A 14,088-nucleotide genomic window follows, 5' to 3' on the forward strand; every position below is an offset into this window, starting at 1 on the left:
CCACATCTCATGGTCTTCAGTTATTTACCACTCCCTATCGCTCGCTTACTGCCTATTCTGATGCTGACTGGGGTGGGTGTCCTGTCACACATCGATCTACATCGGGTTACTGGGTCTTTTTAGGACACAATCTTCTCTCTTCGTCATCCAAACGTCAGAACACGACTTTGCGGTGCAGTGCCGAAGCTGAATATCGGGGTGTCGCTAATGTTGTGGCGAAAACTTGTTGGCTTCGTAATCTTTTTATTGAACTTCACTATGTGCCGGACAAGGCTACCATTGTCTACTGTGATAATGTTAGCGCTGTTTATATGTCATCCAATCTGGTTCAACATCAACGTACGAAGCCTATTGAAATTGATTTGCACTTTGTTCGAGACAAAGTTTCCACCGGACATGTTCGTGTTCTGCATGTTCCATCTTCCTCTCAGTGTGCATATATTTTTACGAAGACTCTTCTCTCACCATTGTTTCTTGATTTCCGGTCCAGTTTGAACGTTCGTGATTTTTCTCCCCGTTCAAACTGCGGGGGTTGTTAACGTAGTCTTATTAGTTTATTTATGTTTCATTATTATGGCCGGCTCATGTGTGTTGTGGCCCATTTTCTATACCTATGTACACTTTGTGTATATATATATATATATATATATATATATATATATATATATATATATATATATATATATATATATATATATATATATATATATATGTATAGGATATAGATCCGGTAAGAAATTTTTTTTGGTAGGAAGGTAACAAGTTTTTTTTCTACATATTTTTTTGACGAACAAAAGAAATGAATCACTAGATGATTCATTTGTAAGATGATTCACAAGAAAAAATTGTCAAAAAAACATCTTTATGATTAATTTGTAAGTAAATTCAGAAAAAATTCACTTTTGTGACAATTTTAGTGAATAACAACAAAACCATTATATAAATGAATCGAGATGTTTTTTTTGAGAATTTTTTCTTGTGAATCATCTTACAAATGAATCATCTAATGATTCATTTTGTTTGTTCCCGAAAAAAATATGTAGAAAAAAAACTTATTACCTTCCTACAAAATATTTAAATGACAAATTTTCAATTTACTTACAAATGAATATATATATATATATATATATATATATATATATATATATATATATATATATATATATATATATATATATATATATATATATATATTATTTCATTGAATGAGAGAGGGTTACGGGAAATTATATCAATAACATAAATAAATTCTGGTTGTCTTATAATATTTAAATGACAAATTTTCAATTTATAAATTCTGGTTATTTTACAAAAAGTTAGTGTTAGAAATAAATAGAACGCCTGATATATGTTCTTCGTTGGTTGGTTCTCGGTTGATCTCTGTCACGTGTATATTCATGACAAGCTTATGAAGGAGTTCTGAAACAGCACACCCCACAAACAAATTCGAAAGGCACGTAAGAGTTTGGCATCTTAGTAATGCAACAGATAAGTGCATGCAAACAAAACCATAGCTGGAACACCATTTCGTGGATTAATTCTCTAGAATATTCAAAGTTGATAGATGCCCATACTTTCCAGCTCCTTAGTTTTTCTCATAGTCAAAACATGTCCTTCCAAAACATCGTTAGATTCCAGCAATCAGAACATGAGATGGACGGATGAGTTACTTGATGTATCTGTTATTTTCATGGATATTTTCAGCAATATATCTGATCTCATGTTGCAGACAAAACAACATGTGAGGGATCTTGGGTGTGATCTAAGGAGAAATGGTGGTCCTAGCATCGACAGCATCATCGACAATAACACTGCCTTCAGAAAGAAACTGAGAAGAGACATTAGAACGTCTGTAGCTAGTCTGAATCAGTTGGATGACATGATTAGCTACCATCCCTTGGTAGATTTTGGAAACAACCATCTGATATCGGTGATCCGAGTGTTCAGAGAAGTTAAAGCATTCACGGTTGTTATTGTGCAATTGTTGTTGAAATTCTTGGCTATTCCACTTTCGAAGACAAGATCGAGAAGCAGATGGACAACAGTCTCAAGATATATATCCAAAAGTAAAGTGGTACCAGAAGAAAAAGCTGACACTAATATAAATGAGTTGCAACACCTTGATGCTGCACTATTCAGATACAGGACAAGTAACAAACTGGAATTCATCCAAATCGTGCGAAAGAGACTAGAGGAATTTGAGGCTACTGTCGACGGCATCAACTCTCAGTTGGAATCAATGTCGAGGCACCTGATCACAACCAGAACCTCTCTTCTTAACTTCATCTCTTTCTACTAGCCAAAATACTATCATATACCTTCAAAGATCAAGCTACTAGATCTCCAAATATTGGATTGTGGATTGAAGCTTAGATTTTTCCAAATTGTCATGTAAATCTTATACATTTTTTTGAGCATAGAGTAAATATTGTTATCTTGATACACCCTATGAGCATTTTTTGAGCCAAGCTTGTGCTTTGGTGTTAAATCAACTCATCCTTGAAGATTTTATATGTTTGTGAATATTCTTTTATTTTTTCATTCTCATTTGGGGCTATTTTCATAACCATTTCTAAAAATGATGGTTTTTGAAACTCCACCCCTCCACCACTGATTATATTTTGTTAAATATAGCCTCTCAATCTTCCTAATATATTATTTAAAACTATGTTATAATCCGTGGAAAAGGTCGGTACATTAAAATTTTTATATAGATAAATAATCGATTGTAAATAATTATGATATTAATTTGTTAAGCAAAATAAATATAATAATGTTATTAGAATATGATTTTGTAGTTTCAAAATTTGAATTGAATTTGATTTGTTACAAAATAATAATAATAATAATAATAATAATAATAATAAAAATCAAAGAAAAATGTCACCGGTCAAAAGTACATTCTAAAAAACTGACACGTGTAATTTTTAAGTTTCATTTATTATAAGAGATAGATATTTTTTATACAATCAATTTTTATATTATATATTTGTGATGTATATTGTCATTTACTTTAAATATATAGTTAAACATAACTATAAATTTTAAAAAATACCATTAAAGTCTTATATACCTTCAACTTTATTTCAACTAGTGTACATCTCATGCTCCACATGGTTTAGAATGACTTTTGTTTTGTGATTAACTAAGTTTGGATTGGTCGTGGTTAACATTAGAATTGTTGGTGTTAATCCAAACCAGGTCAAAGCCATGTATTTTATTCAGGGGCAATTCAGTCTTTTTGTTAGGAGTAATGGAGTATGACCAAGTAAATAGCCACGTTTGGCTCCAGAGAGTTAGTAGGCAGTCTTTCTAGGATAATTAGTTGCAAGTATCTTATATAAATATCCTTGTAATCTATTGATCAATGTATCGGAATAAAACACAGAAAAAATTGCCCTGCATCTTCTCTCACTCTTTTATTCTGTTTTTGTTGTGCGAAACAGGGCCCGAACCAACAAGAATATTATCCAGGAAGTGATGGTTCACATTCTGAAATTTGATATAAGGTGAAAAGAACGTTACATGACAAAAGCATAGAAAGGATATTTGGAAGAAAACAGTGATGATAGATGTTACATAGGAAATACATTCAAATGATGATTACATAGGAAAAGCATACTATGGACAGTTGGTAGTATTCAATGGTTGATATTACATTGGTTGCTAAAATTCAACATCCAAAAAACAAATAAATCTTGGTGAATGCCAGACTTTAAATTCATATACTAAACTTTCCTCCTAAAGTGTATGGTTCTGAGAAATACCTTGAACATTGAACATAGGAGTAAATTTTCTTGGCCCTACCAAAGACCACCCAAACAAAAAATAGAACTTAGAAAATCATCTCCAACAAACCTCCCCAACAAATTTCTCAATAGAGCTCCATCTTACATTATTAAGTTTCCAATTATTACTTCCTTCATCTTTTTCCTTGTCCACATTGTAGAAGAAAACAACATTTTATATCTAGTTGAATAGGATAAACATAATTATTACTAAATTCCAATCTCCTAAACCTAAAAAGCGATCCATAACAGCAAAAAACAACCATAAATGAGGCTTGTATATTTTTTTCCAAGTTTAACCAAAATGTTAATTACTAAAATGATATATTGAGAAATATTGGTAAAATTAATATAATGGGTTGATGAAATGAAATGGAAATGAGATATATAGTATCCGTATGTTATTGGGTGATTTAACATGAAGGACTAATAGTGACTTGTGGCTAAAATTATGTGGTTAGTGTGTGAAAAGGGAAAAGGGTTGAAATCTAAAATTTAGGTAAAGAAAATCATTTTTCTATTAGATTGTTTAAGCTTCAAACTCTAATTATATTATTCGAAAAGAAATTGCAGAAGAAACAATGTATGTGCAAACAATTCAAATTTTAAAAGATAAAATATCTAAAATTTAAATATATACATGTACTTGCTAGATGAAGAGGCTCTACACCTTGGTGTGTCTGCATTCTTTGTTTTTGAAATACTGGGAATTGTGGAAGTTGAGAAGGGTTTAGTCTGAAAGCAAAGCATAAGTCTATACAATAAAAATCATATGCTTGTTTAATTTTTATGCTAAGTATGTATTTCAAATTTTCGTTTTTTATTCCAATTAAGGTTTTATGTTTACTTGATAAAAAAAGAATAATCAAATTGGTTCAACTGGAATCTCTTTCTCAGGTTGAGCCCTAGCATTTTCAAAGGTTCCTTCATCTTTTGATTCTCGAATCTATTCAAGATCATTGGTACTCCCACCGTCATCTTTTCATATGAGTTGTCTTTCTTTAAAGAATCCCCTTCGTATTACAAACACCACATGTTCACTAGGTCTGTAAAACAAATATCGAAAGGACTTCTGTGGATAGCCGATGAAAATACATCTCGTGAGGTTTTTTGGAAACCTTCTTGGTTTGGACAAGATTAACAATGTAGGTTGTAGTCACTAAGGCATACCCCCAGAATGAAATTGGAAGAGAAGCTCGACTCATCATGGAACGAACCATGTCCAATAAGGTTCGATTGCAACTGTCAGCCACACCATTAAGTTGTGGTGTCCTAGGAGGTGTCAATTGTGAAAATATTCCACATTCCATGAGATAGTCGTGGAACTTGATACTAAGATACTCTATGCCTCTATCTGATCGGAGCATCTTTATCTTCCTGCCTAATTGATTCTTGACATCGTGTTTAAACTCCTTGAATTTTTCAAAGGTTTCTGACTTTTGCTTGATTAAGTAAATATAACCATATCTACTATGATCATCAGTAAAAGTCACATAGAATCAATTAGCATTCTTTGTGGTGGATTTGAAGGGCCCACTTACATCTATGTGTATGAGGTCCAACAAACCTTCACCTCCTTCACAAGAACTACTGAAAAGGTGATTTTTTCATCTTACCCAAAAGACAAGATTCACATTCGTCATTTGACCTTAGGTCAAATGATTTCAACACTCCATCCTTTTGGAGTTGGGGGATGCGTTGCTTGTTAATGTGTCCAAGAAGAAAATGTCACAAGCAAGATTTATCTATATCAGTAGACGAATCAATTTGAAATACACTATTGTCTAAATTGTCTACACGCATCACAGTTTCATACACCATCACAAGGTAAAGCTTCAAAATAAAAGAAATAGCATTTCTATAAGCATAAATAGAACCTTTATAATCATTAAAAGAATATCTAAAACCTTGTTTAAACAATCCATGAAAGGAAATAATGCTTCGTATCATTTATGATGAGTAGCAACAATTCAACAAATATAAACTAACACCATCGCTAAGCACTAGACTATAAACTTCAATCTTTGTGACAGGTGAAGATTGCTTATTCCCCATGATCAATTTTATTATATCATGCTTCACATCCTCCCTTCTTCTTATCACTTGCAATTAAGAACAAATTTGAATAACACAACTTGTATCAAGCACCCAAGAACAAGAAGATTATGGGTTTTTAGATAAGATAGTGTATATACATGTAGAAGTCAGCTTCACCTTGTCGTGTTTGATATCTTGCAAATACTTTGGGCAGCTTCGTTTCGAATGCCCTTTGTAGTGCAGTAGAAGCAAGTGGCTTCTTTGGTATCAGAGACACGGTGAGCATCATAACTGGATTTTCATTTGGGTCCATTGCTTGATGAACCAGCTTGAGACTTTCCCTTCAAGTTTTTCTTAGGAGGACCTTTCCTCTTTTTCCCTTTCCCTTGACCGATAGCCAGAATGGGAGCACTAGCAGGAATGGAGGCAACACTTTTTTTCCTTCATCTCTGCTTCAGCTGTTCATAGGAGGTTGTGTAATTTGAGACGAAATGGTCTCATTGTTGTTCAAATAATAAGTCAAGATGAATTGATCATAACAACATGGCAAGGAGTTCAAGACTATGTCGATAGCCAAATCCTCATCAAAATTCACATTTAGCATGATAAACCAGTCCGCGTATCGTTGCATTCTTTGCACGTGGCTGCAAACAGATTCTCCCTCTTTCATCTTGCTTCCAATGGGGAACTTTCCCACGTCATACTTTTCCTTATGAGCTCCTTTATGGTACTTCTCCATAAGGTCCTTGTTCATCTCGTACGAGCACTAATCCTCATAGTATCTCTACAATTTAGGAGTCATCGTGGCCACCATGATGAAAAAACTTTTGTTGCATCATTGTAGTGTTTCTTGTAGGAAACCATTTCATCAGGAGTGACCTTCTCTTCGTCGATCTTATCTAATGGTTTCTCAAGGATATACTCCTTGTCCTCAAAACGTAGGGCCATCTATAAGTTACACATCCAATAATTGTAGTTGGTTCCATCCAAAGTCACCTTGGACCAAATGTACAAGATGGAAAACTTATGATTGGAGGAGGATGAGGAACCAGATGTATCATTTGGAGCATACATATGTAAAAGAAAGGTAGTTTTTGTTAAATAAGAACAATCCACAATATAACAACCCAAAAATGAAATATTAAGGCTAGGATCCAACTAAGCAATTCACAACTTAGAAAAGGGATGTCGTAATGTAATTGTAAATTTTATAAATGTAGGTAAATGACGATTTACCAATTTCACCATCAAAAAATGAAATTTGATGGAAATTAACTTAAGTGAAATTCCAAGATCTTTTGAGACTCATTGATACTATTCAATGACATGTTTAATCTCATATTATACTCTTCCATTTGTTAATGGGATACCGAGGATCACAAACAAGATGTGAATAACCGTACAAATTAGCTTAGCATTTTCGATGTCATTTATCATCTCATTTTAATGTGTCTGTTAACCACACGAGCTCCATTAATCAATGTTAATTTTTAAGATGCTCATTATTATTCTTTATAGTCACTATTAGTGTTGCGGTTAACCACACACACTCCACTAAATACTATAAAGTATAATGTACAATTTCATGGGTTAGCGTACAAATTCACTTTTTTCCTAAAGTAACTAAGGTTCAGATTTAAATAAAATAGTTTAGTTACCTTTTAATCGCATTATACATATTAATGAGAATTAATTATCCTACCAAACCCATTCGGCTAACGACCATCCACTAATCAAGGAAGCGGTGGGTGAGAGTTGTAACACCCCGAGTTCAGAGGTGCAAGTTCAGGGTTCTTAGTGTAATAAAGGAAGGTCGACTCGGCGAGTCGATGGATAGACTCAGCGAGTCGAGTCGCGTTTCTGGTCAAAGTGTTAAGTGACCAACTCGATGAGTTGGCGGCTGGACTCGGCGAGTTGGTACTGAAAGGAGAAAACCCTAATCCGGGGATTGTGCCCTATATAAAGCACATTATAGCCACCCTTGGCCTCTTTGCTACCCATTTGAGATCCAAAAACCCTCATCTCGTGTGTGACTCCATTGTTGAGAAGATTGAAGCTTTGAAGAAGGAATTGGTGAAGAGAAAGTTGGATGAAGTTGAGGATAGCATCAAGAGAGCTTGTGGATCTGAAGACTACATCGGTTTAGACTCATCTTTAAGGTAAGAGGACCTTACCTTAAGCTATTTCCTTGTTATTTCATCCATGGTGTGTGATTTGGGGTTCTTTAGCATGGTTGGGATCTCTTTCGGGTATAGAGACTATATCTGAGGTTGCAACTTCAGATCTAGGTTGGTTTGGAGTCATGTGATCAGAAAGTGATAGCCTTGGGGCGTGATTGAGAGTGTCCTTGCCTTAAACCTTCATTTTTTAGATTGTTGGAGCTTGTTGAGCCTTGCATGCATGTAAAGTTGGAAACTTTACGTATGAATCTGGCCCTAGGAGTCCAGATCTATGTATTGGAAGCATTGGAATGGCCTGAAATTGTCTGGATGAAGATGTCACGTCTGGACTCGGTGAGTCACATGGGTGCTTTCGACGAGTTGTATGAATATGTGCATGGAGTCGGCGAGTTGGAAGAACAACTTGGCGAGTCTGTTGAAGATTGCCTTGGACTTGGCGAGCCTGTTCTTGGACTCGGCGAGTCTGGTCGTGAAGTTCTAACCTTTTTGGTTGAGTTGTGAATCGGTGAGTCGAGGGACGACTAGGTGAGTTGAGCAGGAAGTGACTCAGAGTTTGTTGGACTCGGCGAGTCTTGGGGCGACTCAGCGAGTTGAGTCGTGGATTGGGAGTTTCGGAGTATAGGGACTCGACGAGTCAGCGAGTTGACTCAGCGAGTAGAGTTAGTCATGAGGGTTGACTTTGACTGAGGACTTTGACTTTGACTAAGAGTTGACCAGTTGACTTCCAGGGGTATTTTGGTAATTATTGGTATTTATTGAGTTTAGTCATTTGGTATTGATCAGTGGTGGAGTTCGTGCCGCTAAAGGGTCATGTCTCCGCTATTGGTGTTGCCGGTAATGATAGTATATATTTCTTGTAGTGTCGGTGGGTCGGTTTTGGGTTTAAATGGTTGGCTGGTCAGCTTTGGGTGTACTTTTCACATATTAAATTTATATGGATTATACACATCTCTAAAATTAATTACTAATTAGCATTTATACACAGAGTATGGAGCAATGTTGTTGACGTCCGATTGCACTAATGGAGCTTGTGCTTGTTGGCCCCAACGCCAAGTATCCGACCGAATGTAAAGGATAAGTCGATGAGGACAAAACGAAGGAAAGGAAAATTGCAAACTGCAAACGGTATTGATTTGGGGTTCTTGATTCTAGCATATTCCTAGACACGCTCCAAGAAAATACATATTAATTATTAAATATATATCTTTTAAATCCTATATGTTTGGTAGGTTGTTGGGTTGGCTCGCAAACCCGAACACATAATCTGAACCTGAGCCCTGAAATAGGCAGGTTGGCAGGTTGGTAGGTCGAAAAGCTCAACCCAAACCGGTTTATTTTTTGATTGAGTTTGTATGGTGTGTCGGATAAGGTCGAGAATTGCCACCTATAATCTTCATTCAAGTTTGAATAGGGTCGGATAAATTTTCCATATTGGAACATGTTAAATTCTCTTAGGTTAGAAATAAATTCTGGTTATCTTATAATATTTAGATGACAAAATTTCAATTTATATAAATTCTCGTTATTTTATAAGAAGTTAAAGTTAGAAATCAATAGAATGCCTGATATATGTTTTTCGGTGGTTCTCGGTTGATCTCTGTCACGTGTATAATTCCTGACAAGTTTATGAAGGAGTTCTGAAACAGCACACGCCACAAACTAATTCGAAAGGCTCGTAAGAGTTTGGCATCTTAGTAATGTAACAATAAGTGCATGGAAACAAAACCATAGCTGGAACGCCATTTCGTGGATTCTCATCGTCACTCCGCGTAACCCCTTCCAGTAAACATGGTGCGTAGAATTTGGGCAATCACTAAAATATTCAAAGTTGATAGATGCCCATACTTTCCACTCCATGCTCGTTAGTTTTTCTCATAGAAAACAATCACGTTCAACGTTCTTGTTTCTTTTTGTTCGAGATCTGAAAAGTGCTTCATTCAATCTTAATTAGCTCTCACATGGATATCCATATTTCGCTTTTTCCCAAGATGCATTAATCTGTCTCATCTCACAGTATCATCCACCTGGTTCTGATTCAAATCAAAGAAATAGTGGGTCGCCACGTATCACATAGAAATTGCGAGGTGAAAACCGAGAGATAGCGATGAATCGACGTCTGCTGTCCCACATTTTGATGCACCTAAATTATTTTCCATTCAAGTGCATGATATGCGGAGTGCTTTCATTCCATCATTATGGGGCTTTTTAACTTCGTATAAATTCCAAAGAGTAAGGCTGGTAGTTGGTATCACTAAAAATTGTATTTTCCCTCTTCAAAAAGATTACGACCAAACACTCAAATGGGGTTTTCTCCAAAACCATCGTCCAGGAAAGTTTTCCGATCCATTACTTTACCATGCAGATCACATCCATGCACCTACAGAATCGAGAAAGTGCTGAATAAAGTCAAAACATGGGAGTCCACATCATCGTTATCGAATCCAACTGCAGAAATCATTTGCAGCGGCGTGTTTTAACTGACGGAGTTGTATGAATGTTTGGATGACCTTGTCAAAACATGTCCTTCCAAAACATCGTTAGATTCCAGCAATCAGAACATGAGATGGACGGATGAGTTACTTGATGTATCTGTTATTTTCATGGATATTTTCAGCAATATATCTGATCTCATGTTGCAGACAAAACAACATGTGAGGGATCTTGGGTGTGATCTAAGGAGAAATGGTGGTCCCAGCATCGACAGCATCATTGACAATTGAAAGACTTTACACAGAATGAAAGAAAAAGGAACACGAATGCGTGTGAAAGAGATGAAAGGCAAAGTGAAGAAAACCCCAACTGTGTCCCCTTTGGATTATACAGACCACTTTATATACAGAAGTTCTACAAAGGTAAAAAAGGAAAAACACACAAAAAAGGCAAAAATACACCCTTAATTACAGGACATAAAAGCTTGATTTGCAAGCCTGTCAAAAATCCTAAAAACTATATACACCAAGATATTTGGTTACTATAGTTACGCTTACACCCCCCTCAAGTAAGACGTCCGTAAGGAAGGCGCAACTTGACAGATAAGGCATTAAACCTGACTTTAGAAAGTCCTTTTGTGAACAGGTCGGCTAACTGGTCCTCTGTTGAAATATAATGTAACGTTAAAAATCCACGAGTGACCAGGTCTCTTATGAAATGGTAGTCGATCTCAATGTGACGGGTACGGGCATGAAAAACAGGATTGCGTGCCATATGTAAGGCCGATAAATTATCACAAAAGAGAGAGGGAGGATGAAGAAAAATATTTAGTTCACGAAAGAGGTATGAAAACCATCTAAGCTCTGCTGTAGTAGTTGCAAGAGCACGGTATTCAGCTTCGCTGCTTGATCTTGAAACTGTAGATTGTTTCTTTGCAGTCCAAGATACAAGATTTGGACCAATATAGATACAAGTACCTGTGGTAGACCGACGATCATTCGGGTCTCCTGCCCAATCAGAATCAGAGTAAGCTCGGATGTGGAATGTAGATGACAGGTAAAAGGTCAAACCCTCTTGTAGTGTGTCTTTAATGAACCTTAGGATGCGTTTAGCAGCCTGAAGATGAGAGGTGCGAGGTTGGTGCATGAATTGACATACTTGATTAACTGAAAAAGTAATGTCTGGCCTAGTAAGTGTAAGGTATTGTAGGCCACCAACCATACTACGATACTCTGTAGCATCAGAAAGAAGATCACCCTCATATAATGACAACCGGGAATTAGGAGCAGTAGGGGTAGTTGCTGGCTTGCAGCTAGTCATGTTAAACCTCTCCAAAAGATCTAGAGCATATCTAGTTTGTTTTAGCTGCAAAGTATGAGAACTACGAGTTGCCTCAATGCCTAAGAAGTAATGCAAATCACCAAGGCTTCGGCTATCAAATGTGTCACATATCACATCAATAACTGATGAAACAACAGAGGGAGAGGATCCTGTGATAATTATGTCATCGACATAAATTAGAATAACTGTAGTAGACTCCGTAGTGTGTCTGATGAAAAGAGATGAGTCAGATTGGCTGTTAAAAAAACCTTGGAGTAAGAGAAAATCATGAAGCCGTTGAAACCATGCCCTTGGACTTTGTTTGAGACCATAAAGTGCACGATCCAATTTGTACACATGATCTGGAAAGGATTTAGAGATGAAACCTGGGGGTTGCTTCATATACACATCTTCATGTAGAATGCCATTGAGAAATGCATTTCTAACATCCAGTTGTTTAATATCCCAATGCTTGATATCCCAATGCTGAGCATGAGCTAAAGAAAGAACAGTACGGATCGTTGATGGTTTAACCACCGGGCTGAATGTTTCGGCATAATCAAGTCCCTCCTGTTGGGTGAACCCTTGTGCCACTAATCTAGCCTTGTGGCGCTCTAAGGACCCATAAGCTTTGCGTTTGACCTTAAAAATCCATCTACATCCCACAACATTCATACCTTGCTGAGATGGAACGAGGCGCCAAGTCTTGTTTTTGTGTAGAGCAGTAATTTCTTCCTGCATTGCCTGTTGCCAGTGATGAAATTTGGATGCTTGTTTAAACGTCCGTGGTTCATAAAACATGTTATCTGATTGAGTGGCTATCAGACCATGAGGTCAGGAGTGTGGTGAAGTTTGTTGGTAAATCTCAGCAACAGGTCTGACCTTGATGACTGGATTTAAAATATCTGGACTTTCAGGGGCTAGATTTGTAGGACCTGAACAAGGAGGGGTGGCGGGTGGTGAAGAAGAAACCACAGGAGTGAATTCTGTAATTGGTGGTGAAGAAGACTTGTCTGAGGTGAAGTTTAATTGAGTTGTCGGTTCAACAAATGTGTGTTGATTATTAACTCGCGCTTTGCTGGGCCTACTAGGCGTTACAGGATTTGAGACTGATATTGGGCTTGGCGTGTGAGGTGGCTGCCCAGTAGATTGAGTTATTGCAATTCCGGGCTGTGATTTTGCTTGCGAGTTTGAGACATGGTGATGAATGTTTTCAACAAAATGGTTGGTCTGCGGTGGTGGTGTTTGCCCGAGTGAAGAACCTGCACTTTTATTTTTCAAGGGAAAATCCAATTCATCAAATACCACATGTCTAGAGATATAAAGTCGACCATTCTTTAAATCCAAACATCTATAACCTTTGCGAGTATTATCATATCCAAGAAAAATACAGTGAGTTGATTTTGGCATAAGCTTGTGGGAGTTATACGGTTGAATATATGGGAAACAAGAACACCCAAAAACTTTAAGAAAACGATAATCAGGATCATGTAAGAGAAGCTTTTGGTAAGGAGAAAGATAATTAAGTTGGCGCATGGGCAATCTGTTGATGAGATACACAACAGTGTTAAATGCTTCAAGCCAAAACTTAAATGGAGTGTTTGATTTTGTCATAAGACACAAACCCATTTGAACTATGTGTCTGTGTTTTCGCTCTACAACACCGTTTTGCTGAGGTGTGTAGGGACAAGTGAGTTGATGTTTAATTCCCCATTTAGAAAGAAAAGCTTTAAACCGACGACTAGTGAACTCACCACCACCATCAGTTTGTACAGTCTTAACAGAATGAACCGCACATATTTTTCGAGATAATTGATTTTCAATTTGAGTTTTGAAAATGGCAAAAACATTAGCAACATCAGATTTGTGAAATAATGGAAAAAGCCACACATAACGAGAGAAATCATCAATTATAGATAGATAAAAACGATGACCATTCATAAACTGAACCGGGGCAGGACCCCAAACATCAAGATGAAGCATGTCAAGAGGATGAAGGGCATTAAAATTCCTATGAACAAATGCTAATTTAGAAGATTTTCCCATAGGGCATACATGACAACTATGTGTTTCTGAAAGTTTGCCATTTATTGGTAATTTAAACTTGCTGCAAAGAACTTTAAAGACATTAAAAGAGGGATGCCCTAAGCGATCATGCCAAGTGTTGGGAGTTGACCGTTCGCCTAAGAGGGCAACTAGACTATGAGAAGTATTTGGATTGAATGATAGCTGATAAAGACCTCCAGAGCTATGACCAGAAAGAAGGATCTCCCGCGTCCGAATGTCCTTAACACGAAAACCACACCAGTCAAGTTCAAAAAAACAGTTATTAT

The 14,088-nt window shown here is 36.6% G+C and overlaps 1 protein-coding gene across 1 annotated transcript; it reads left to right on the forward strand.

Annotated features, from left to right (window-relative positions):
- The first annotated feature begins 1,648 nt into the window (after positions 1-1,648).
- On the forward strand, positions 1,649-2,299 carry LOC145099444 (uncharacterized). Its single transcript, XM_079037020.1, has one exon. It carries the CDS (start codon positions 1,649-1,651, stop codon positions 2,297-2,299), a length of 651 nt encoding a protein of 216 aa, XP_078893146.1.
- Positions 2,300-14,088: the final 11,789 nt, after the last annotated feature.

The sequence above is a fragment of the Lactuca serriola genome, chromosome 4 (genome assembly GCF_051521515.1).
Source record: "Lactuca serriola cultivar US96UC23 chromosome 4, Lser_US96UC23_V15, whole genome shotgun sequence".
In the NCBI taxonomy this organism is placed as follows: Eukaryota; Viridiplantae; Streptophyta; class Magnoliopsida; order Asterales; family Asteraceae; genus Lactuca; species Lactuca serriola.